The sequence below is a fragment of the Pristiophorus japonicus genome, chromosome 22, assembly GCF_044704955.1.
Source record: "Pristiophorus japonicus isolate sPriJap1 chromosome 22, sPriJap1.hap1, whole genome shotgun sequence".
Classification (NCBI taxonomy): domain Eukaryota; kingdom Metazoa; phylum Chordata; class Chondrichthyes; family Pristiophoridae; genus Pristiophorus; species Pristiophorus japonicus.
Window position 1 is genome coordinate 10,344,304 of NC_091998.1, and position 26,128 is coordinate 10,370,431.

At 47.7% G+C, this 26,128-nt stretch overlaps 1 protein-coding gene across 8 annotated transcripts in view; it reads left to right on the top strand.

Annotated features, from left to right (window-relative positions):
• The window catches only part of zswim8 (zinc finger, SWIM-type containing 8), a 210,207-nt gene that overhangs the window by 86,438 nt on the left and 97,641 nt on the right, over positions 1-26,128 (top strand). For 7 of the 8 annotated variants that reach the window (XM_070865612.1, XM_070865607.1, XM_070865608.1 and 4 more), the window contains exon 5: positions 9,280-9,452. In XM_070865612.1, the coding sequence (XP_070721713.1) occupies positions 9,280-9,452 (173 nt within the window). Of the gene's footprint in view, positions 1-9,279; positions 9,453-26,128 lie in introns of those variants that run through there. The other variant, XM_070865613.1, reaches the window with a different exon arrangement.

Below are 26,128 nucleotides of genomic sequence, written 5' to 3' on the forward strand. Positions count from 1 at the left end.
ACGTGGCGTAGTTTTGCGGAATAGTTGGCATTATTTTCCCATTTTTAATCACCGCAGTACTCTGGATCTGTAATTTAGGAACCAGCAGAATCCTTAGTGCTGCAGCTACACATCTTTCTTTGCTGTTGAGACTTGCCGAGAGTTTATTAGTGCTGTCTGTGTTCAACATTATGGCTTCTGTCAGCCGGGGCTCAGTGGGCGGCACCCTCGCCTCTGAGTCAGAAGGTTGTGGGTTCAAGTCTCACTCAGGGACTTGAGCAAAAAAAAAAATCCAGGCCAACACTCCCAGTGCAGTGCTGAGGGAGTGCTGCACTGTCGGAGGTGCCGTCTTTCAGATGAGGCGTTAGACCGAGGCCCCGTCAGCCCCCTCAGATGGACGTAAAAGATCCCATGGCACTATTTGGAAGAAGAGCAGGGGAGTTCTCCCCGGTGTCCTGGGGCCAATATTTATTCCTCAATCAACATCACAAAACACCCCAGATTATCTGACCATTATCACATTGCTGTTTGTGGGAGCTTGCTTGTGCGCAAATTGGCTGGTGCGTTTCCTACATTACATCAGTGACTACACTCATATGAACATAAGAATTAGGAACAGGAGTAGGCTATCTAGCCCCTCGAGCCTGCTCCGCCATTCAACAAGATCATGGCTGATCTGGCCGTGGACTCGGCTCCACTTACCCGCCCGCTCCCCGTAACCCATTCTTATAGCGATGGCATTCAATCCTGGGGACATAATGGTCTGGAACCAGAGAATGCAAAATATGGGCTGATGTATACTTATCTACAAAATAATTGATCGTGAACTTAATGCTATTTACATTTTCTTTAAATCTGAAACCAGACTTGAAGGCAAAGCGTTTTCAAATGGCTTTCTCTGCTGTGGCTGTTAGTTTGTGCTGACTGATTCAGAGCTCGCATTTTAACATTAATTTCCACATCCTAGCAGCAATCGAGCCACATTAATCTTTGATATTAATGTAAAGCTTCTCCTGGAAATACTTTGTCTTCAACCAGCCCATTTCCCACAGCACTTTGTGAATCATCTTTGCAATCGCTGATTGAATATTGGACCTGAATTTTTTTTTTTGTTGAAATGCCCGAAGTACAGATTCTACCTGCATTAGTTCTGTCCATGTTGCTTTCCTCTGTGTGACACCCTTAATTCATCAACTCCAGTTGCTCCTGCCACTGCTGGTGACTGTGTGACCAGTATCTCACCCCGAGTATTATACAACTCCAATGCTCTTCCCAGATGCAATCAATTTTGCGCGGGCAATTGAAGATCTATTCTGCCTCATGAAAAGGCTTTGCGCTTTAAGTAAATTGTGTAGATTTAATTTTTAACACGCCTTTTTAAGAGTTGAAGCATTTTCATTGCAGTGTATTTTAAATGACTGTAATCCCTTTATATCATCATCATAGGCAGTCCCTTGGAGTTGAGGAAGACTTGCTTCCACTCTTAAAGTGAGTCCTTAGGTGGCTGAACAGTCCAAGACGAGAGCCACAGTCCCTGTCGCAGGTGGGACAGATAGTCGTTGAGGGAAAGGGAGGGTGGGACTGGTTTGCTGCACGCTCCTTCCGCTGCCTGCGCTTGATTTCTGCATGCTCTCGGCGATGAGACTCGAGGTGCTCAGCGCCCTCCCGGATGCGCTTCCTCCACTTAGGGTGGTCATTGGCCAGGGACTCCCAGGTGTCGTTGGGGTTGTTGCATTTTATCAGGGAGGCTTTCAGGGTGTCCTTATAACGTTTCCTCTGGGGGAGGTGGGACCAGTACAAACTGGTCGGTCTGTACCTGGGCAGGACTGGAACCAATGTCCTAGGGGGGAGTGTTTGCTCGTGCTGGTGGGGAGGGATTAAACTAATATGGCAGGGGGATGGGAATCTATGCAGGGAGACAGAGGGAAGTAGAATGGGAGCAGAAGCAAAAGATAGAAAGAAGAAAAGTAAAATGGAGGGCAGAGAAACCCAAAGCAAAAAGGGCCACATTATAGCAAAATTCTAAAGGGGCAAAGAGTGTTAAAAAGACAGGCCCGAAGGCTCTGTGCCTCAGTGCGAGGAATATTCGGAATAAGGTGGACGAATTAACTGTGCAGATAGCAGTTAATGGATATGACTTAATTGGCATCACGGAGACATGGCTGCAGGGTGACCAAGGCTGGGAACTCAACATCTAGGGATATTCAACATTTAGGAAGGATAGACAGAAAGGAAAAGGAGGCGGGGTGGCATTGCTGGTTAAAGAGGAAATTAATGCAATAGTAAGGAAGGACATTAGCTTGGATGATGTGGAATCTGTATGGGTGGAGCTGCAGAATACCAAAGGGCAGAAAACGCTAGTGGGAGTTGTGTACAAACCACCAAACAGTAGTAGTGAGGTTGGGGACAGCATCAAACAAGAAATTAGGGATGCGTGCAATAAAGGTACAGCAGTTATTGTGGGCGACTTTAATCTACACATTGATTGGGCTAACCAAACTGGTAGCAATGCGGTGGAGGAAGATTTCCTGGAGTGTATTAGGGATGGTTTTGTTGAGTAACCAACTAGAGGGCTGGCCATCCTAGACTGGATGATGTGTAATGAGAAAGGACTAATTAACAATCTTGTTGTGCGAGGCCTCTTGGGGAAGAGTGGCCATAATATGGTGGAATTCTTTATTAAGATGGAGAGTGACACAGTTAATTCAGAGACTAGGGTCCTGAACTTAAGGAAAGGTAACTTCGATGGTATGAGACGTGAATTGGCTAGAATAGACTGGCAAATGATACTTAAAGCGTTGACGGTGGATAGGCAATGGCAAACATTTAAAGATCACATGGATGAACTTCAGCAATTGTACATCCCTGTCTGAAAATAAAACTGGGAAGGTGGTTCAACCGTGCCTAACAAGGGAAATTAAGGATAGTGTTAAATCCAAGGAGGAGGCATATAAATTGGCCAGAAAAAGCAGCAAACCTGAGGACTGGGAGAATTTTGTAATACAGCAGAGGAGAACAAAGGGTTTAATTAGGAGGGAGAAAATAGAATATGAGGAAGTTTGCTGGGAACATGAAAACAGACTGCAAAAGCTTCTTTAGATATGTGAAGAGAAAAAGAAAAAGAGAAAAAAACAAACGTAGGTCCCTTGCAGTCAGATTCAGGTGAATTTATAATGGGGAACAAAGAAATGGCGGACCAGTTCTGTCTTCACGAAGGAAGACACCAATAACCTTCCAGAAATACTAGAGGACCGAGGGTCTATTGAGAAGGAGGAACTGAAGGAAATCCTTATTAGGCGGGAAATTGTGTTAGGGAAATTGATGGGATTGAAGGCCGATAAATCCCCAGGGCCTGATAGTCTGCATCCTAGAGTACTTAAGGAAGTGACCCTAGAAATAGTGGATGCATTGGTGATCATTTTCCAACAGTCTGTCGACTCTGGATCAGTTCCTATAGACTGGAGGGTAGCTAATGTAACACCACTTTTTAAAAAAGGTGGGAGAGAGAAAATGGGTAATTATAGACCGGTTAGCCTGACATCAGTAGTGGGGAAAATGTTGGAATCAATTATTAAAGATGAAATAGCAGCACATTTGGAAAGCAGTGACGGGATCGGTCCAAGTCAGCATGGATTTATGAAAGGGAAATCCTGCTTGACAAATCTTCTAGAATTTTTTGAGGATGTAACTCATAGAGTGGACAAGGGAGAACCATAGGATGTGGTATATTTGGACTTTCAAAAGGCTTTTGACAAGGTCCCATACTAGAGATTGGTGTGCAAAATTAAAGCACATGCTATTGGGGTGGTAATGTACTGACGTGGATAAAGAATTGGGTGGCAGACAGGAAGCAGAGAGTCGGGATAAACGGGTCCTTTTCAGAATGGCAGGCAGTGACTAGTGGGGTGCCGCAGGGCTCAGTGCTGGGACCCCAGCTATTTACAATATACATTAATGATTTGGATGAGGGAATCCAAGTTTGCAGATGACACGAAGCTGGGTGGCAGTGTGAGCTGTGAGGAGGATGCTAAAGGGCTGCAGGGTGACTTGCACAGATTAGGTGAATGGGCAAACACGTGGCAGATGCAGTATAATGTGGATAAATGTGAGGTTATCCACTTTGGTGGCAAAAACAAGAAGGCAGAATATTATCTGAATGGTGGCAGATTAGGAAAAGGGGAGGTGCAGCGAGACCTGGGTGTCATGGTACATCAGTCACTGAAAGTTGGCATGCAGGTACAGCAGGTGGTGCAGAAGGCAAATGGTATGTTGGCTTTCATAGCTCGGCGATTTGAGTATAGGAGCAGTGAGGTCTTACAGCAGTTGTACAGGGCCTTAGTGAGGCCACTCCTTGAATATTGTGTTCAGTTTTGGTCTCCTAGTCTGAGGAAGGACGTTCTTGCTATTGAGGGAGTGCAGCGAAGGTTCACCAGACTCATTCCCCGGATGGCAGGACTGACATGAGGAGAGACTGGATCGACTGGGCCTGTATTCACTGGAGTTTAGAAGGATGAGAGGAGATCTCATAGAAACATATCAAATTCTGACGGGACTGGACAGGTTAGATGCAGGAAGAATGTTCCCGATGTTGGGGGAAGTCCAGAACCAGGGGACATAGTCTAAGGATAAGGGGTAAGCCATTTAGGACTGAGATGAGGAGAAACTTCTTCACTCAGAGTTGTTAACCTGTGGAATTCCCTACCGCAGAGAGTTATTGATGCCAGTTCATTGAATATATTCAAGAGGGAGTTAGATATGACCCTTAGGGCTAAAGGGATCAAGGGGTATGGAGAGAAAGCAGGAAAGGGGTACTGAGGTGAATGATCAGCCCATGATCTTATTGAATAGTGGTGCAAGCTCGAAGGGCCAAATGGCCTACTCCTGCACCTATTTTCTATGTTTCTGCCCACCATTTGCTCATTTGCCGTGAAGGAGTTACGAGTAGAGCGCTTGCTTTGGGTCAGCCGTGGTTCAGTGGGCACCATCTCGCCTCTGAGTCAGAAGGTTGTGGGTTCAAGTCTCCACCTCAGAGAGCTGACCACAAAAAATCTAGGGTAACACTCCAGTGCAGTACTGAGGGAGTGCTGCACTGTCGGAGGTGCAGTCTTTCTGATGAGACGTTAAACCGAGGCCCCGTCTGCCCTCTCGGGTGGATGTAAATGATCCCATGATACTATTTTGAAGAAACGCAGGGGAGTTATCACATAAATGAGGCAGTAAACCTGTGGGTGACCTGTTAAACTCAATTTAAGTTACCATTTAAGATTCAAAGAGCTTGTGTTTAACTGTCAGCGTCAGTGGTACAAAATTTTCACAACATTTCTAGCTAAATTAATGAGACAGCAAACTGTTGCAGGCACGTTTTCTATTTTACAAGTATCTTCCAGAAAGAAAGACTTGTATTTATATAGCACCTTTCACGTCCACCGGACGTCTGAAAGTTCTTTACAGCCAATGAAGTACTTTTGAAGTGTAGTCGCTGTTGTAAAGTGGGAACGCAGCAGCCAACTCCCACAAACAGCCATCATCACAGGCAGTCCCTCGAATCGAGGATGACTTGCTTCCACGTCAAAAAGTTCACAGGTGTTTCAATGAAGGACCTAATATTCCAGATCCTGAAGGGTGGAAGATGCCTATGCGTGGATTTTTTTAACGTGTGGTGGCCGTTGCACACCAGCCACCACACGGGCTTGACAGAGCTCGGTCTTGGTCCAGTGGCAAGGGTTAACCAGGACGACTGGAGACCAGCTCTGCTGCACGGACCCAGTGCGCGCACATATCGCAGTGTGGGCTGGGCCCGTGCTGCCCCTGGGCCCTCTCACCTCTTCTGGGCCCCAAACTCTCGCCTCTCCTGGGCCCCGATCACGTCCCTCTACAATCTCTCGCCGCTCCTTCGTCCCGAGCTCGCCGCTCCTGCTGTACCTGCCCATTCGGCCCCTCGAGCCTGCTCCGCCATTCAATAAGATCATGGCTGATCTGATCTTGGCCTCAGCTCCACTTCCCTGCCCACTCCCCATAACCCTTCACTCCCTTATTGCTCAAAAATTAGTCTTATCTCCGCCTTAAAATATATTCAATGACCCAGCCTCCACAGCTCTCTGGGGCAGATAATTCCATAGATTTACAACCCTCTGAGAGAAGAAATTTCTCCTCATCTCAGTTTTAAATGGGCGGCCCCTTATTCTGAGTCTGTGTCCCCTAGTTTTAGTTTCCCCTATGAGTGGAAATATCCTCTCTGCATCCACCTTGTCGAGCCCCCTCATTATCTTACATGTTTCAGTAAGATCACCTCTCATTCTTCTGAACTCCAGTGTGTACAGGTCCAACCCACTCAACCTATCCTCATAAGTCAACCCCCCCATCTCCAGATCAACCTGGTGAACCATCTCTGAACAGCCTCCAATGCAAGTATATCCTTCCTCTATCAAATTTTCCCTTAACCTTCTCTGATCTGAGGAGGCGAACCTCAGTTTCTCTCGTCTCTCCACATAACTGAAGTCTTTCATCCCGGGTATCATTCTGGTAAATCTCCTCTGCACCCTCTCGAAGACCTTGACATCGTTCCTAAAGTGCGGTGCCCAGATTTGGCCACAGTGAGGCCAAGCCAGTGTTTTATCAAGGTGTAGCAATAACCTCCTTGTTTTGTACCCTATTTATAAAGCCGAGGATCCCGTGTGCCTTTGTCACGGCCTTCACAACTTGTCGTGCCACCTTCAAACGACTGGTATATGTACATGCCCAAGTCTAGCTGTTCATGCATCTTTCAGTTTACTCATTCAAATCATTTCTTGAGATCAATCCTTGAGCCCCTTGAGGCAGTTTGAGTTTGCCAGGTCTTGCTAGCTTTCCGTGAATTATGTGCATTGGAAATGCAGTGTCGGCATTTTTCCAACGTAGCTGCAATCCAAACACAATTTGTGGCACAGAGGTGCTAATAAGAATTTAATTGAAGACACAAATGAACAGATTATAATCAATGAATCATTTTAATTGTGTAGTTCTACATTCAAGTTGTATTTCCCCAGCAAAACCCGTTCTCGTTTTTCTGGATTATACATTAGTCATGAATTATTTTGCAATATTGTAAAATCCACTGTTCTAAACCAATACTATGGGGGCATACTGGGAGAGCACATTGTCTTTTCACTGCTGGGGCCTGGATTATTTTTTTATTTATTCCTGGGTGGAGGGAGTGAATGTTGAAGGTGGTGGATGGGGTGCCAATCAAGAGGGCTGCTTTGTCCTGGATGGTGTCGATCTTGTTCTTGTTGGAGCTGTGCTCATCCGGGCAATGGTTTTGAAACCAATACTGACGTCTGTGCTGAACGCATTGCCTCTGGTTATGTTAGAGAGTTGTTGGTGCCAGTTCATTGGACATATTCAGGGATATATATGCGTTCAGCACAGACGTCAGTATTGGTTTCGAATCCACTTGCCCGGATGAGCACAGCTCCAACAAGAACAAGATCGACACCATCCAGGACAAAGCAGCCCTCTTGATTGGCACCCCATCCACCACCTTCAACATTCACTCCCTCCACCCAGGAACAAGTAACTCAAGAGGGAGTTAGATATGGCCCTTACAGCTAAGGGGATCAAGGGGTAAGGAGAGAAAGCAGGAAAAGGGTACTGAGGTGAATGTTCAGCCATGATTTTATTGAATGGCGGTGCAGGCTCGAAGGGCCGAATGGCCTACTCCTGCACCTATTTTCTATGTTTCTATGTTACTGGACCAGTAATCCACAGGTCTAGACTAATGGGGAGAAATTACAACATGCTGCGGTGCAGAGGGACCTGGGGGTCCTTGTGCATGAATCCCAAAAAGCTAGTTTGCAGGTGCAGCAGGTAATCAGGAAGGCGAATGGAATGTTGGCCTTCATTGCGAGAGGGATGGAGTACAAAAGCAGGGAGATCCTGCTGCAACTGTACAGGGTACTGGTGAGGCCGCACCTGGAGTACTGCATGCAGTTTTGGTCACCTTACTTAAGGAAGGATATACTAGCTTTGGAGGGGGTACAGAGACGATTCACTCGGCTGATTCCGGAGATGAGGGGGTTACCTTATGATAGATTGAGTAGACTGGGTCTTTACTTGTTGGAGTTCCGAAGGGTGAGGGGTGATCTTATAGAAACATTTAAAATAATGAAAGGGATAGACAAGATAGAGGCAGAGAGGTTGTTTCCACTGGTCGGAGAGACTAGAACTAGGGGGCACAGCCTCAAAATACGGGGGAGCCAATTTAAAACAGAGTTGAGAAGGAATTTCTTCTCCCAGAGGGTTGTGAATCTGTGGAATTCTCTGCCCAAGGAAGCAGTTGAGGCTAGCTCATTGAATGTATTCAAATCACAGATCGATAGATTTTTAACCAATAAGGGAATTCAGGGTTACGGGGAGCGGGTGGGTAAGTGGAGCTGAGTCCACGGCCAGATCAGCCATGATCTTGTTGAATGGCGGAGCAGGCTTGAGGGGCTAGATGGCCTACTCCTGTTCCTAATTCTTATGTTCTTATGATCCAGAGAAATGAGTTCAAAACCCACCACGGCAGCTGGGGAATTTAAATTCAGTTCATTAAATAAATCTGGACTAAAAAATCTAGTACCATTAATGGTGACCATGAAACTACTGGATTGTTGTAAACTCCCAACTGGTTCACGTTAAAGGAAACCGGCCATCTTTACCTTTCTCTATATGTGACTCCAGACCCACAGCAATGTGGTTGACTCTTTAACTGCCCTCTGAAATGGCGGCTCACCACCACCTTCTCAAGGGCAATTAGGGACGAGCAATAAATGCTGGCCTTACCAGCGACGCCCACATCCCATGAATGAATAAGAAAAAAGTGGAGTTACAGGGTGGGGGAATAATTAGACCAGGGTGCACAGATGTAATTCAACCGCCATTTTAATGTCATGCATTCTATCCTTATTTTCATAAGATACTGAGATTTTATATTATTTACAGTTGAGTAACACAATTTGTGGTTAGAACAGAGGAATTTCTCTGCAGTAGAGGTTGAGGGGCTGGGTGATGGAAAAATGAGGTGCTGCAGCGCCACCACTGGTGGGAGGGTGTAATTACAACGTGACACATTTACATAGAAAGTTTCCATTATAAATGTTGGCATGGGAGTTTATAAAGGGGAAAATTTTAATACAAAAGTGTGACAAAAACGTGAGGACTGGAAGTGCATGCAGACAGAAGATTATTAATGCACAATGCTATGTGCTGTAGATTATCGTGCGGTTATTAATCACTTCAGTAATTATTTCCTTCTCTCTCTTCCTCCCCTCCCCAAAACAGGGTTTCACTTGAGTGCCACAGTGGTTCCTCCGCAGACTGCTCAAGCGAAGGGGGCGTTCAATGTGGCTGTTATGTTTGATCGCTGCCGGATAACCTCGTGTAGCTGTACCTGTGGGGCGGGAGCTAAATGGTGCGCTCACGTAGTGGCACTCTGCCTCTTTCGGATACACAATGTAAGTACGATTTTTTAATTGTAGGAACTACTGTGCACTCTGTCAAGTGAGAGTCTAACCACTGCCTCTTTCCATTTAACGGCATTAGCATCGCTGGATTCCCCGGGGATGGGTGGGGTCACCATTGACTAGAAACTTAACTGGACAAGTCGCATGAATGCTGTGGCTACAAGAGCGGGTTTGAGGCTGGGTATTCTGCGGCGAGTGTCTCGCCTCCTGACTGCCCAAAATCATCATCATTATCATCATAGGCAGTCCCTCTGAATCGAGGAGGACTTGGCTTCCACTCCCAAAGTGAGTTCTTTGATGGCTGAACAGTCCGATACGAGAGCCACAGACCCTGTTCCTTCCGCTGCCTGTGCTTGGCCTCTTCACGCTCTTTGCGATGAGATTCGAAGAGCTCGACGCCCTCCCGGATGGACTTTCTCCACCTCGGGCGGTCTGCGGCCAGGGTCTCCCCAGGTGTCAGTGGTGATGTCGCTCTGTACCAGGGAGGCTTTGAGGGTGTCCTTCTAACGTTTCCGCTGTCCTCCTTTGGCTCGTTTACCATGAAGGAGCTTCGCATAAAGCATTTGCTTAGGGAGTCTCCTATCTGGCATGCGAACAATGTGGCCTGCCCAGTGAAGCTGATCGAGTGTGGTCAGTGCTTCAATACTGGGGATGTTGGTCTGGTCGAGGACACTGCTGTTGGTGCGCCTGTCCTCCCAGGGGATTTGCAGGACCTTGTGGAGACATCATTGGTGATATATCTCCAGCGACTTGAGGTGCCTTCAGTACATCGTCCATGCCTCAGATCCATATACAGGAGGGCGGGTATTACTACAGCTCTGTAGACCATGAGCTGCTTGGTAGATTTGAGGGCCTGGTCTTCGAACACTCTTTTCCTCCGACGGCCAAAGGCTGCGCTGGCGCACTGGAGGCGATGCTGAATCTCCGCATCAATGTCTGCCTTTGTTGATAAGAGGCTCCCGAGATATGGGAAATGATCCATGTTGTCCAGGGCCACGCATCTGCAAGGCATAAGTCAGGAGTGTGACCGAATTCTCTCCACTTGCCTGGACGAGTGCAGCTCGAAACAAAGATGAGATTTCTCAGGCTATGGTTTCCCCTGGCTGGAGAGTCTAGAACTAGGTGGGGTGCGGAGAAATCCGTGCTGCACTCATTATACCTGGATTCTGTGTGGAATGGGCCTAGAACCTGGGGTCCCAGTCTCAGAATACGGGGTCGGCCATTTTGGACTGAAATAAGAAATGTCTTCACTGAGTTGTGAATCTTTGCAATTCTCTGCCCCAGAGGGCTGCAGATGCTCAGTCATTGAGTATATTCAAAGCTGAGAGCGATAGATTTTTGGACTCTAAGGGAATTGAGGGATATGGAGATAGTGCAGGAAAGTGGAGTTGAGGTCGATGATCTGATTGAATGGTGGAGCAGACTCAAGGGGCCGAATGGCCTACTCCTGCTCTTAATTCTTATGTTCTTATGATCTAGTTGATTGTTGAGCCAACGCACACAGCAGTTTATCTATCTGCACAGTTCGATGAGCTGGGGCTATTGATGGGAGGTGTCTAGTTGAAGCAAACTACATCCCTCTGGGCACAATGCAGGGGGAAATGAAATCTGATTCCATCTGGCAGACTCTCCATTCTGAATCCGTTTGAATAAATTGGCCCAAATGGTTTCTCTTTTTCGGGGTATTTTGCGATTGTAAAGAGACCTGGACACATGAGGGAGGGGAGCAGTTCACCATCAAATACCTATTCTATTCTAAATTGACATAAGCCTCGAAGCTATGGGGGTTCCTTCTGCAACTGTATAGGGTATTGGTGAGGCCGCACCTGGAGTACTGCGTGCAGTTTTGGTCACCTTACTTAAGGAAGGATATACTAGCTTTGGAGGGGGTACAGAGACGATTCACTAGGCTGATTCCGGAGATGAGGGGTTACCTTATGATGATAGATTGAGTAGACTGGGTCTTTACTCGTTGGAGTTCAGAAGGATGAGGGGTGATCTTATAGAAACATTTAAAATAATGAAAGGGATAGACAAGATCGAGGCAGAGAGGTTGTTTCCACTGGTCGGGGAGACTAGAACTAGGGGGCACAGCCTCAAAATACAGGGGAGCCAATTTAAAACCGAGTTGAGAAGGAATTTCTTCTCCCAGAGGGTTGTGAATCTGTGGAATTCTCTGCCCAAGGAAGCAGTTGAGGCTAGCTCATTGAATGTATTCAAGTCACAGAGATAGATTTTTAACCAATAAGGGAATTAAGGGTTATGGGGAGCTGAGTCCACGGCCAGATCAGCCATGATCTTGTTAAATGGCGGAGCAGGCTCGAGGGGCTAGATGGCCTACTCCTGTTCCTAATTCTTATGTTCTTATGAATAAATTGCCTTTGTATTTTATGATGTTACATTTGAGCGTGCAGACATTTTGAAAGAAGCTATGTAGCAAAGAACAATGCCTCGGGTGACCGAGCTTTGAGCTCAATCCATCGTCCGATCCACCCCCCCGCCCCATCCAGCTCACTGCATCCCATCTCGGGATACTTGCATTCTCGTCCCACCACTGAGAAGGGTTGAGTAACTCTGCCTCTGTGCCAGCGAATCACCGTGTCCTTGGGGAGCACGGTGTGCACGGAGGTGCCCGAGCTTTGCTTTTTCCTGAAAAGGGAATGGCTTCAAACTGGCAGGGAATTACGAAAGAACAAAAAAAATGTCATTTCGATAGCACCTTTCAGGATGCCCTAAAACGCTCTACAGCCAAATAAGTGCTTTTGAAGTGTCGTCACTGTTGTACACTTCAAAAGTACTTCATTGACTGTAAAAAGTGCTTTGAGACGTCCGGTGGTTGTGAAAGGTGCTATATAAATGCAAGTCTTTAATATTTAAATTTGTGAAGCAAATTTTGTAAGAAGGCTATGGATAACCATTTTCACAGTAAGGGCTGTTAGTTGTCTGTTTTTTGATGAAGCTGATTTTGTATAAATTAATCACCTGGTGGTACTTCCCCTTCAGAAACCCAAGAATCTTCTTTTGCAAAAAAAAAACAAAACAGCCTTTTCAAACACTGACTTGTGACTGGTCTGATGTTCAGTGTGCATTGAAATTCCCCCGATCTGTAAAATTTGCATTACCCGTATTCAGGTAGTTTTGGGGAGGGGGTTTATATTCGGCAAGTATATGTTAAAACTCGTGTTCCTTTTGACTGACTAACTAATCTATCTCATTGATAATGCTCCTCGCAGAAAGCTGATTACGGGCGGTCTCCTTCCAACATGGTTGCGAATTTAAAAGTAACTGCGGCAGACTTAAAGCGATGGTGATCTCTGGGAACGTTTCCCTCGCGGGGAAAAGGGGAGTGGTTTTGCTCTAGAATGTGGATGGTAGGCATTCTGAATTGTTTTTTTTCGTCCGCTCAATGCTGCCAAATTTGGGTTTCCTTTTTTTTGTTCAGGCAGCCTCCCTCTGCTGCTCTGGCCATTTCTCCCAACCCAGGAAGAATGGGCCTGAAATCTTTTCCCGGGGGAAAGAGCAGGGGGAGTGGGACTAATTGGGGAGCTCTTTCAAAGAGCCGGCACAGGCACGATGGGCCGAATGGCCTGCATCTGAACTGCCAGTTACATATGGTAATGTCATGGGCTTCAGAACAGCTCCACCCACCCTCTTAGTTGACACATGGTGCGTAGCTTGCGCAGTTCTGAGGAGTGGAGTAGAATTGTCTTTTTTTTTTTAAAACTCCCTCTGTGGTTCTATCCATTTATAGGAACAGGAGGAGGCCACTCAGCACAGCGGTACACCATTCAGTTTGATCATGGCCCATAATTTTTATTCATTCATGGGATGTGGGCGTCGCTGGCAAGGCCGGCATTTATTGCCCGTCCCTAATTGCCCCTCGAGAAGGTGGTGGTGAGCCGCCGCGTTGAACCGCTGCAGTCCGTGTGGTGAAGGTGCTCCCACAGTGCTGTTAGGGAGGGAGTTCCAGGGTTTTAACCCAGCAACGATGAAGAAACGGCCGATAAGGTGTGTGACTGGGAGGGGAACGTGGAGGTGGTGGTGTTCCCGTGCGCCTGCTGCCCTTGTCCTTCTAGATGGTAGAGGTCGCGGGTTTGGGAGGTGCTGCCGAAGAAGCCTTGGCGAGTTGCTGCAGTGCATCTTGTAGATGGTGCACACTGCAGCCACGGTGCGCCGGTTGGAGGGAGTGAGTGTTGAAGGTGGTGGATGGGGGGCCAATCAAGCGGCCTGCTTTGTCCTGGATGGTGTCGAACTTCTTGAGTGTTGGAGCTGCACTCATCCAGGCAAGTGGAGAGTATTCCATCACACTCCTGACTTGTGCCTTGTAGATGGTGGAAAGGCTTTGGGGATCAGGAGGTGAGACACTTGACATACAATACCCAGCCTCTGACCTGCTCTTGCTGTCACAGTATTTATCAGCATCTTAACTCCACCAGCGAGTTAGAATATTGGCGGCAGAGTTTTGGATGTTAGTTGTTGAAAAAGACTCCATTCTTAACGATGTGAGCAATTTAATATTCCCAAAATCCAATCGTATTCTGACCCGGGTAACTCGATGCAGGTCGAGCAGTCGGTGTTTTACTGAACCTGAGGAAATTGTGGCAGAAACTATTGTAAGGAGCAGCACAAGTTGAGCTACTCTTGAAGCAATGGTGAACATCAAAGAATCACAGAATCACAGCAGGAAAGGGGGGCCATTTCGATCCATCGTGTCCGCGCCGGCCGACAAAGAGCTATCCAGCCTAATCCCACTTTCCAGCTCTCGGTCCGTAGCCCTGTAGGTTACACCACTTCAGGTGCACATCCAAGTACTTTTTAAATGTGGTGAGGGTGTCTGCCTCTAGCACCCTTTCAGGCCGTGAGTTCCAGACCCCCACCACCCTCTGGGTGAAGAAATTTCCCCTCAAATCCCCTCTAAACTTCCTACCAATTACTTTAAATCTCTGCCCCCCCCCCTGGCTGTTGACCTCTCAGCTAAGGGAAATAGGTCCTTCCTATCCACCCTCATAATTTTATACACCTCAGTAAGGTCTCCCCTCCGCCTCCTCTGTTCCAAAGAAAACAACCCCAGCCTAGTCAATCTTTGTGAACTCACCGAGGTGCGCTGAGGGTTAATTGGTTCGCCTTAATTTTTTGGACAGTGAATTACTGGCAGAGAGGTACTTAAAGAAAAAAAAGATTATTTAAGGACTGCCTGGTCAGAAAAGCCAACTTCTGCAGTTGTAATCTTCTGCTCATTAGTCTTAGAGCTGCCAGCAAGTATCGTCACCTGACCTGACTTCACTCGGCTGCTGTTCTGTCGTCCGGGGAGGTGGGCCTTGTTTAATGATCAAGGCCGAAAGCCTGCTGTCTCGATTAAACCCCCACATGGAAGCTTCTGGCAAACCCGTCGCATGGGCTCTCAAAATTTACCACGAACTTGCCTTTTGTCTATAAAACCACTTCAGGTTTTCCTCAAGTTCACCCCTTGCCACTAAATTATTCCCCTCGAGCACAATGATGGTCTAATAAATTGAGCACAAAAGTCAAGACTGACACTCCCCGTGCAGTGCTGAAGGAGTGCCGCATTGTCGGAGGTGCCGTCTTTCTGGTGAGACGTTAAACCGAGGCCCCCCGGATGTAAAAGACACCACGGCACTATTTCAAAGAAGAGCAGGGGAGTTATCCCCGGTGGCCTGGCCAATATTTATCCCTCAATCAACATCACTAAAATCAGATGATCTGGTCATCATCACATTGCTGTTTGTGGGAGCTTGCTGTGCGCAAATTGGCTGCCGCATTTCCTACATTACAACAGTGACTACACTTCAGAAAAAGCACTTCATTGGCTGTGAAGCGCTTTGAGACGTCCGGTGGTTGTGAAAGGCGCTATATACATGCAAGTCTTTCTTTCTCTTAGAAAGATACAGAAAAAGGGAGTGCTGACACTGTTACTTGGTGGATGGGGTGGTGGGAGAGAGTGCTGTGTGCATTCCGGGCAATTCTAATTAAATTCAGCCTCTTGGAATGTAACATTTTGGTGCTAAATTGGAGCATGCCATTCTAAACGTGTGATCTATTGGACAGAATGCCGGGTTAATTTACTTAGTAACTTTGAAGTCATTTTGCTGACTGGATTGTGTAGCTTTCACTTTGTGAATGGTGGGGGCGGGTAGCAGTGCAGACGAGTTGGATTCTCGTCCGTAACCACAGCTCATTCACGTTTTATTGGCACCGGCTGTTTGCTGGAGTTGACCCATGACTGCGCTGCCAAACCCTCCATTTTATGTCCCCCTCCAGTCTGGCCTGAAACCGTATGGGAGTGTCCGTCTGGGTAAATCTCTGTCCCCTTAGTAATTCGCTACCAGATGGCTGCCATATTGCGATGATGTGACATTGGGCCCAACTTGATGGATCTCTTCTTGCCTAGCCTGAGAGTAATTGAGCAGATCGGGATTTGCCTGGTTTGCTGGGCGGATGCAGGGCAGTGCCGAGGGGTAATAAGGCTGTGGAGGAGGGAGGAGGCTTTTATCGTGAGCAACATATTGTCGTAGTAACCGGTTCCGCCATTCAATAAGATCATGGCTGAGCTGATCTTGGCCTCAACTCCACTTTCCAACCTGTTCCCCATAACCCTTGACTCCCCTACAGTTCAAGAATTTGTCTATCTCTGCCTTGACTATATTCAATGACTCGCCCATTAATAGTATGTAAATTGACTGGCAATTTGTGACGAGGACGAGATACGCCGTGAGTTGGGAATCACCACCTATTGCTGGTCTTCCCTCTCTTTAAGGGCTGGATTTTTGGCTTTGCTGATTTCGGGGCGGTAAGGTTGGCGGCAGGGCGGTAAGGTTTGCGCCCGGGAACAGTTTGCGCCTCTATCAGCAAAATTGGGCCCTGAGTGTGGGGCGGAGCACTAAGGGAAGCGTCACCTGATGTTGACATCATCATCATACGCGGACCCGCGAATCGAGGATGACTTGCTTCCACGTCGAAAAGTTCACAGGTGTTTCAATGATGAACCTAATATTCCAGATCCCGAACTACATCCTGAAGGGTGGCAGATGCCTGTGCGTGGATTTTTTTAACGTGGGATGGCCGTTGCACACCAGCCACCACACGGGCTCGACAGAGCTAGGCCTTGGTCCAGTGGCAAGGGTTAACCAAGACGACTGGAGACCAGCTCTGCTGCACGGACCTAGTGCGCACACACATCGCAGTGTGGGCTGGCCCGTGCTGTCCCTGGGCCCCTCGCCTCTTCTGGGCCCCGAACTCACTCCTCTCCTGGGCCCCGATCACATCCCTCTACAATTCCTCGCTGCTCCTTCGCCCCGACCTCGCCGCTCCTGCTGTACCTGCCCACGCTCCAATCACCGACCTGGACCTTGGTGACGTCCCTTTTCACTGCTGTTGCTCTCCTGCTCCAACACGTGCTGCTCCCTGGAGTGGTACGCCGCCATGCTGCTCCTTGCGCTCCCCGGCCTGCTCCGATGGTGCTCTCAGGCCAGGGGGCTGCACATACGTTACTTCCCTCACTGCAACTCTCAGGCGGTCCCACCAGGGGGCGCACCGCGCCGTTCCGGATTGGGCGGGATGATAAAACCGAGCCGGTGTCGCAACCAGGGAGCATTGCACGCCGGCTCGCTTCTTCCGGGCAGTAACGCTCTGAGTCCCGCCCGAGACTGGCCCCGAAAACCCCCGGCGGGGTGCTGGAAGCTGGCCCGCCCCTTTGGAAATTCCTCCCGCCGTCATTGCCGCCCCTCTGGGGTGAAAACTGAGGTTGGGCAGGACTGGAAAATCCTGCCCTTTAATACTCTTTTCCGTATCTGATTTGTGTCTCAAGTCACCCGCCTCCTCCGTCGGCCCCTCTGTTTCTCGGGAGATAGACCCTTGGCCCAGTCGTTCGCAAGGATACCTCGTTGCTCTCGCCTTCCCGTTATCAGCGGCCATTTCCTGGAAGAAAGTTTGAGCTAAAGGGGGAGGGACAGAGTCTAACTAATTGCTCTAACTAATTGCCCTCAAAGCCTCTTTGACAAAGTGCAACATCCCCACTGACACCTGGGAGTCCCTGGCCAAAGACCGCCCTAAGTGGAGGAAGAGCATCCGAGAGGGCGCTGAGCACCTCGAGTCTCATCGCCGAGAGCACGCAGAAACCAAGCGCAGGCAGCGGAAGGAGCGTGCAGCAAACCTGACACCCCACCCACCCTTTCCTCCAACCACTGTCTGCCCCACCTGTGACAGAGACTGTAATTCCCGCATTGGACTGTTCAGTCACCTGAGAACTCACTTCTGGAGTGGAAGCAAGTCTTCCTCGATTCCGAGGGAGTGCCTATGATGATATGAATTGGGTCAAGCTGCAAACTCCAGCAAGATCTGGGCCTAAGCAGTAGAGCCTGTGGCATTCATTGCACAAATCACTTACGCAATGCAGTGTATTTGTACAGGGTTGTGTGCTTTAGTGCTCCGTCTGCCCAGTGGCAAGTCCTTCTGCTTTCAAAGACTCTCTGTTTTCATTCCCGGGCTGTGGAGAGCTCCCAGTACGCTCATTGTTCAGGCTCTGTAGCTGCTTTGCCAGCTGAGCTCTGCTTTGCACTTGACCTCCTGGCTCTGGATCACCATTGGAATTAATGCCGCCTACAGCCCAGGGCTCAAATGAGACCAAGTTGGGGGGAAAAATGCACTTTGAACAAGCCACTTGTACATCAACAAGTACAGCTGTGAGTAGTGCCTGCTTTAACTGCTGATGTATCAATCAGCTTCTCAGTACTGTACGCCAGTGATGTTTGAGAATCCATCATCGCTGGCCATGCCGTCAGCTGCCTGGGCCCCAAGCTCTGGAACTCCCTCCCTAAACCTCTCTGCCTCTCTACCTCTCTCCTCTCCTTTAGAGACGCTCCTTAAAACCTACCTCTTTGACCAAGCTGTCCTAATATCTCCTTATGTGGCACAGTGTCAAATTTTGTTTGATAATCGCTCCCGTGAACCACCTTAAGAAGTTTTATTATACTAAAGGCGCTATTTAAATGCAGGTTGTTCTCCTTAAAGCAGTGTAAAGAAAGAAAGACTTGTATTTATATAGCGCCTTTCACAGCCACCGGTCGTCTCAAAGCGCTTTACAGCCAATGAAATACTTTTGGAGTGTAGTCACTGTTGTAATGTGGGAAACGCGGCAGCCAATTTGCGCACAGCAAGCTCCCACAAACAGCAATGTGGAAATTCGATAGAGGTGTTCAATATCATGAAGGGTTTTGAAAAGAGTAAATAAGGAGCGTCTGTTTCCAGTGGCAGAGGGGTCGAGAACCAGAGGGCACAGATCTCAGGTTATTGGCAAAAGAGCCAGAGGCTGTTTTACAATGTTAAAGGTGCTATATAAATGCAAGTAACCTATACATATTACATTTAACATACAGCATAGGAGCAGCCCAGGATGTTGTTGTCGGCCAGGCCAGATAGAGAAGGCCTGTTCCCTTTTGTCAGTCAGTTGAATTTTTGCATTTCTTTATCGACGAAATTTGTTGAATTCAATTTCGCAAATTGCCATGTTGGAGTCCTCTTGGTTTCTGGTCTAGTATAGAAAATAGGTGCAGGAGTAGGCCATTCGGCCCTTCGAGTCTGCACCACCATTCAATATGATCATGGCTGATCATTCCCTCAGTACCCCTTTCCTGCTTTCTCTCCACACCCTTTGATCCCTTTAGCCGTAAGGGCCATATCTAACTCCCTCTTGAATATATCCAATGAACTGGCATCAACAACTCTCTGCGGTAGGGAATTCCACAGGTTAACAACTCTGAGTGAAGAAGTTTCTCCTCATCTCAGTCCTAAATGACCTACCCCTTATCCTAAGACTGTGTCCCCTGGTTCTGGACTTCTCCAACATCGGAAACATTCTTCCCGCATCTAACCTGTCCAATCCTGTCAGAATCTTATATGTTTCTATGAGATCTCCTCTCATCCTTCTAAACTCCAGTGAATAAAGGCCCAGTTGATCCAGTCTCTCCTCATATGTCAGTCCAGCCATCCCTGGAATCAGTCTGGTGAACCTTCGCTGCAATCCCTCAATCGCAAGAACGTCCTTGCTATGGTAGCCATTATACAACCTTGCCCACTAAGATCAGAGATTGGACCTGTGACGGACCTCCTTTGCAATGTTCACCATTGACTGGATCAGCTTGCTGAGCTCCACGGTGTTGATTACATGACCGTACCTTTAATACCCCATTAAGGTTTACATTACGAGCTTTCGACCGATAATTGCATTAGCACGGGATTCATTGCAGGTGAAACCCTTACCAACTTTTATCCCATTTATGTTGCTTCAGACCCGAACCTTACACTGGTCCACAATGAATAATTTAGTGTCGAGAGACAGATTTCCGAGTTATTTCAGGAAAATTATTAACTGTGGGTTTGGTCACTGGACATATCGTATGAGATTAAAATTTAGAGCCAGGCCACAGGGGTGATGTCAGGAAGCACTTTGTCACGTAAAGGGTGTGAAAATCTGGAAATCTTTCCTCCAAAAGGCTGTTGAGGCTGGGAATCAATTAAAAATGTAAAAAACTGAGAGAGATAGATTATTGTTAGAAAGACTTGCATTTATATAGCGTCTTTCACAACCGTAGGACGTCCCAAAGGGCTTTATAGCCAATGAAGGACTCTTTTGAAGTGTAATCACTGTTGTAATGTTAGGCAAGAGTATTAAGAGACACAGAAACGAGACAGGTAAATGGAGTTAAGATACAGATCAGCCGTGATCCAATAGATTCATGAAGGGGAAATCATGTTTAACTAATTTACTGGAATTCTTTGAGGATATAACGGGCATGGTGGATAGAGGTGTACCGTTGGATGTGGTGTATTTAGATTTCCAAAAGGCATTCGATAAGGTGCCACACAAAAGGTTACTGCAGAAGATAAAGGTACGTGGAGTCAGAGGAAATTTATTAGCATGGATAGAGAATTGGCTGGCGAACAGAAAGCAGAGAGTCGGGATAAATGGGTCCTTTTCGGGTTGGAAATCGGTGGTTAGTGGTGTGCCACAGGGATCGGTGCTGGGACCACAACTGTTTACAATATACATAGATGACCTGGAAGAGGGGCAGAGTGTAGTGTAACAAAATTTGCAGATGACACAAAGATTAGTGGGAAAGCGGGTTGTGTGGAGGACACAGAGAGGCTACAAGGAGATTTGGATAGGTTAAGCGAATGGGCTAAGGTTTGGCAGATGGAATACAATGTCGGAAAGTGTGAGGTCATCCACCTTGGGGGAAAAAAAAAACAGTAAAAGGGAATATTATTTGAATGGGGAGAAATTACAACATGCTGTGGTGCAGAGGGACCTGGGGGTCCTTGTGCATGAAACTTTTTTGAGTTTCATGCACAAGGACCCCCAGGTCCCTCTGAATCCCAAAAAGTTAGTTTGCAGGTGCAGCAGGTAATCAGGAAGGCGAATGAAATGTTAGCCTTCATTGCGAGAGGGATGGAGTACAAAAGCAGGGAGGTCCTGCTGCAACTGTATAGGGTATTGGTGAGGCCGCACCTGGAGTACTGCGTGCAGTTTTGGTCACCTTAGTTAAGGAAGGATATACTAGCTTTGGAGGGGGTACAGAGACGATTCACTAGGCTGATTCCGGAGATGAGGGGGTTACCTTATCATGATAGATTGAGTAGACTGGGTCTTTACTCATTGGAGTTCCGAAGGATGAGGGGTGATCTTATAGAAACATTTAAAATAATGAAAGGGATAGACAAGATAGAGGCAGAGAGGTTGTTTCCACTGATTGAGGAGACTAGAACTAGGGGGCACAGCCCCAAAATATGGGGGAGCCAATTTAAAACCGAGTTGAGAAGGAATTTCTTCTCCCAGAGGGTTGTGAATCTGTGGAATTCTCTGCCCAAGGAAGCAGTTGAGGCTAGCCCATTGAATGTATTCAAATCACAGATAGATAGATTTTTAACCAATAAGGGAATGAAGGGTTACGGGGAGCGGGCGGGTAAGTGGAGCTGAGTCCACGGCCAGATCAGCCATGATCTTGTTGAATGGTGGAGCAGGCTCGAGGGGCTAGATGGCCTACTCCTGTTCCTAATTCTTATGTTCTTATGAATGGTGCACTAGGCTCGAAGGGCCGAATGGCCTCCTCCTGGTCTTATAATCCTATTCGTATTGACTTGGACAAGCAGGCACAGGAGCTGGACAGATGCAGTGCTAACTTATCCAAACTGTGCTTGCCATTTAAGGAAACGGCCCTGAATATTATCTCCACCTGCTTTTCTCACCAACATAGTATATCCCAAGTGCAAATCAGTAATGTTCCTGTCAGCCATGGCTCAGTGGGCAGCACCCTCGCCTTTGAGTCAGGAGGTTGTGGGTTCAAGTCCCACTTCAGAGACTCGAGCAAAAAATCTATGCTGACACTCCCAGTGCAGTGCTGAGGGAGTGCTGCACTGTCGGAGGTGCCGTCTTTCGGATGAGACGTTAAACCGAGGCCCTGTCTGCCCTCTCAGGTGGACGTAAAAGATCCCATGGCACTATTTCAGAGGAGCAGGGGAGTTATCCCCGGTGTCCTGGGCTAATATTTATCCCTCAATCAACTCAAAAACAGATTATCTGGGTCATTATCACATTGCTGTGTGGGAGCTTGCTGTGCGCAAATTGGCTGCGCGCTTCTCACATTACAACAGTGACTACACTCCAAAAGTACTTCATTGGCTGTAAAGTGCTTTGGGAGTTCCTGAGGTCATGAAAGGGGCTATATAAATGCAAATCTTCTTTACACATTCATTTAAAATAAAACACACACATTCAGGTGGACTTTGTTTCACAAGGATGATGCATCTTTGATTTTGCCGGTGGAACCCAGCCATACACAGCTACTGGTGCAGTTTACTGTGAGCATGTTCTGTTCCCTCCCACAGGATGTTGGGAACTCATCGTCACAGTTTTGAAGTTACGAAAGGTTGGAATGTTTCATGTGTTGTGCAGATGGTGATTTGATGGGATCGTGCCTATTGCAGCACAGAGGAGGCCATTTGACCCCATCGTGCCTGTACCACTGTCAGCTCAACATTGGAACTGATTACTCTTAAACCCAGGTTCCTGGCTCCAGGTCCATACCGCCCTCGAGCCTGCTCTGCCATTCAATGAGTTCACGGCTGATCATCGACCTCAACTCCACTTTCCCACCCGATCTCCATATCCCTTGATTCCCCTCGACTCCAAAAATCTGACTATCCCAGCGTTGAATATACGCAACGTCTCAGCATCCACAGCCCTCTGGGGTAGGGAATTCCAAAGCTTCACAACCCTCTGAGTGAAGAAATTCCTCCTCATCTCTGTCTTGAGGGCTGACCCCTTCTCCTGAGACTGTGACCCCCCCCTAGTTCTAGACACTCCAGCCAGGGGAAAACAACCTCTCAGCATCTACCCTGTCAATCCCGTTCAGAATCTTCAATGAGATCACCTCTCATTCCTCTAAATTCCAGAGAGTATAGGCCCATTCTACACAATCTCTCATCAGAAGACAGCCCTCTCGTCCCAGGAATCAAGCTAGTGAACCTCCGTTGTACTGCCTCCAAGGCAAATATATCCTTCCTTGGATAAGGAGACCCAAACTGTGCACAGTGCTCCAGGTGTGGTCTCACCAGGACCCTGTACAATTGTAGCAAGACTTCCTTACTCTTGTACTCCAAGCCCCTTGTAATAAAGGGCAACATGCCATTTGCCTTCCTTTATTGTTTGCTGTACCTGTATGCTGGCTTTCTGTGTTTCTTACACAAGGACACCAAATCTCTCTGAACACCAACATTTAAAAGTTTCTCACCACTTAAAACATATTCTGTTTTTCTATTCTTCCTGCCAAAGTGAATAACTTCACATTTCCCCACATTAAACTCCATCTGCCACCTTACTGCCCACTCACCTAGTTGATCTATTATCCCTTTGCAGACGCTTTATGTTCTCCTCACCGCCTACTGTCCCACCTAGCTTTGTATCGTCAGCAAACTTGGATACGTTGTGCTTGGTTCCTTCATCTAGGTCATTAATACAGATTGTAAAAAGCTGAGGCCTAAGCACCGATCCACACGGCACTTCACCAGTTGCAGCCTGCCAACCCGAAAATGACCCGTTTATTTAGTCGTTAAAAAAAAAACCCTAGCTGCAATTTTCTGGAGAGATAGTAATTATTGCTTTTGGAATCTTCTTGCAGTAAAATCCAAGTATAGCAAAATTTATGATCAGTTGCTTGCTCTGTATCTCGTGTCCCTGTGTGCAGGTCAGGATGTCTTTCAGTAATTGGATAATGTACTGTGCTGGAACCCAAAAAACTAAACTGACTTGTAAATCTATCAGCGCAGTTCACTGCGTTGTCTCAGTCACTGGGACTCACTTTCTTTGCAAAACCTTCTTGTGTCAACTTGAATTGTTTACGTGGCACCTTTTATGATTTTGTTTCAACGACAACTTGTGGGGCTGGAGGAGATTCCAGAGACAGGGAGGGGTGAAGCCGTGGAGAGATTTGAAAATAAGGATGAGAATTTTGAGATCGAGACGTTTCTGTATCTGTTCTCGGGATATGGCCTACTCCTGCTCCCATTTCTTATGTGCTCAACGACCATTTATAATTGCTGCAATGACCTGATTTCAATTGGATTTGGGAATACTGTATCATCAATATAAACATGTGTATTTAGAATAAATCTCACGGATGCTCCCTAGACTAGGGCTGTCCAACTGTGACCCTGACTGCAAATAAGAACATAAGAACTAGGAGCAGGAGTCGGCCATTTGGCCCCTCGAGCCTGCTCCGCCATTCAATAAGATCATGGCTGATCTGATCTTGGCCTCAACTCCACTTCCCTGCCCGCTCCCCATAACCCTCGACTCCCTTATCGTTCAGAAATCTGTCTATCTCCGCCTTAAATATATTCAGTGGCCCAGCCTCCACAGCTCTCTGGGGCGGAGAATTCCAAAGATTCACTACCCTTTGAGAGAAGAAATTCCTCCTCATCTCTGTCTTAAATGGGGGGCCCCATTTTCTTGGAAATGCAGCTCACCAGGCTCTGATAGCCAACCCTGCGACCCAGTAACCCTGTCCGATCTCGATCTGCTTGTACTACTTTGAATTTTGTGGAGGTTTGGAAAGGGCTGCTGTTGTCTCACTGGTGGATTAATCGTACATCAGACCACCACGACCAGTCCAAATGAGCAACTTGAGATCTATACAAATTGATGGCTTCGTGAAAGAAAAAGAAACAGGAGGACATACATTTATGTACATTTTAACGACGCAAAATGATAGTGATGCGTGGAGATTTACAAACCACACCAAGGTGCAGTGCATTATAGCTTTCCAGACACGCTGTTGAAAAGCTATAATCGTCAGTTCACCCCTGGGTAAGTTGGAGGTCCCACAGTCTGTAAACTCCATGGGCATTCTCCTTTCGGTGATTGTGGTGACAAAAGACAAAAATTGAAAGAAAGACTTGCATTTATATAGCGCCTTTCACGGCCGCTGGACGTCTCAAAGCGCTTTACAGCCAATGAAGTACTTTTGGAGTGTAGTCACTTGTAATGTGGGCAAAGCAGCAGCCAATTTGCTCACAGCAAGCTCCCACAAACAGCCATGTGCTAATGACCAGATCATCTGCTTTTTGTTATGTTGATTGAGGGATAAATATTGGCCCCGGGACACCGGGGATAACTCCCCTGCTCTTCTTCGAGATAGTGCCATGGGATCTTTTACATCCATCTGAGAGAGCAGACGGGGCCTCGGTCTAATGTCTCATCCGAAAGACGGCACCTCCGACAATGCGGCGCTCCCTCAGCACTGCACTGGGAGTGTCAGCCTGGATTTATGTGCTCAAGTTCCTGGAGTGGGACTTGAACCCACAACCTTCTGACTCAGGGGCGAGGGTGCTGCCCACTGAGCCACGGCTGGCACCATGGTACACCGGTATGCAGCACGTACAAGTATATACACTCCTGCCTGGACCATTGCCCACTTGTGATTGAATGCAAGCTGTGTTAGATTGTGAGCTGGCTGAAATTAATGGCCTGACAGCCCAGTGCCACCGACATTCCTCCTCGAGTTGCGCTCAGTGCCATTTTCGATGTGGTGTGGAGCGGGCGGGAGGGGAGAGCCGGCGGGGACCGCCCGCTGACGGCCAAGTGGCGCAACTCTCCTCTCGCCCGCCGAGATGCCAAATCGGTGCAGGCGGCAGGCGGGAGTCGGCGCCAGAACGGGGGCGGACCGCTGGCTGGAGGCCGGTCTGTCCCCGACGGTATTAAGATCCTGAAAAAAAAAAGCTTGGTAAACAATGTTTAAATTTTTTTTCTTTACAGCGACTCACCTTGATGGGGTCCTCTGAAGGTCTTCCGATTTTTTTTTTTAATGCTTTTTCTTTGCAGGTCTTCGACCCTCCCTGGGCCCGACTCCATCCTCGGCGGCACTTGGGCGGCAAAGCGTCTCTGCCGCCGAGATTGGGAGCTCCCCCTGCTGCCGCCCAGATTGACGGACTAAGTCCCTCTTTTGCCGCCGGCCGCCTTTTCAAGGACCTTTTTGCCGAAAACCCCGTCCCCAGAGTATCGTTGGGTACCTCGGCAGTCCTGCGGGCGGGGGCCTTCACCAGTTTCGGCCCCCTTGTATTTGTGCATTCAAGTTTTGTTTCAGCTTTTGTATGAT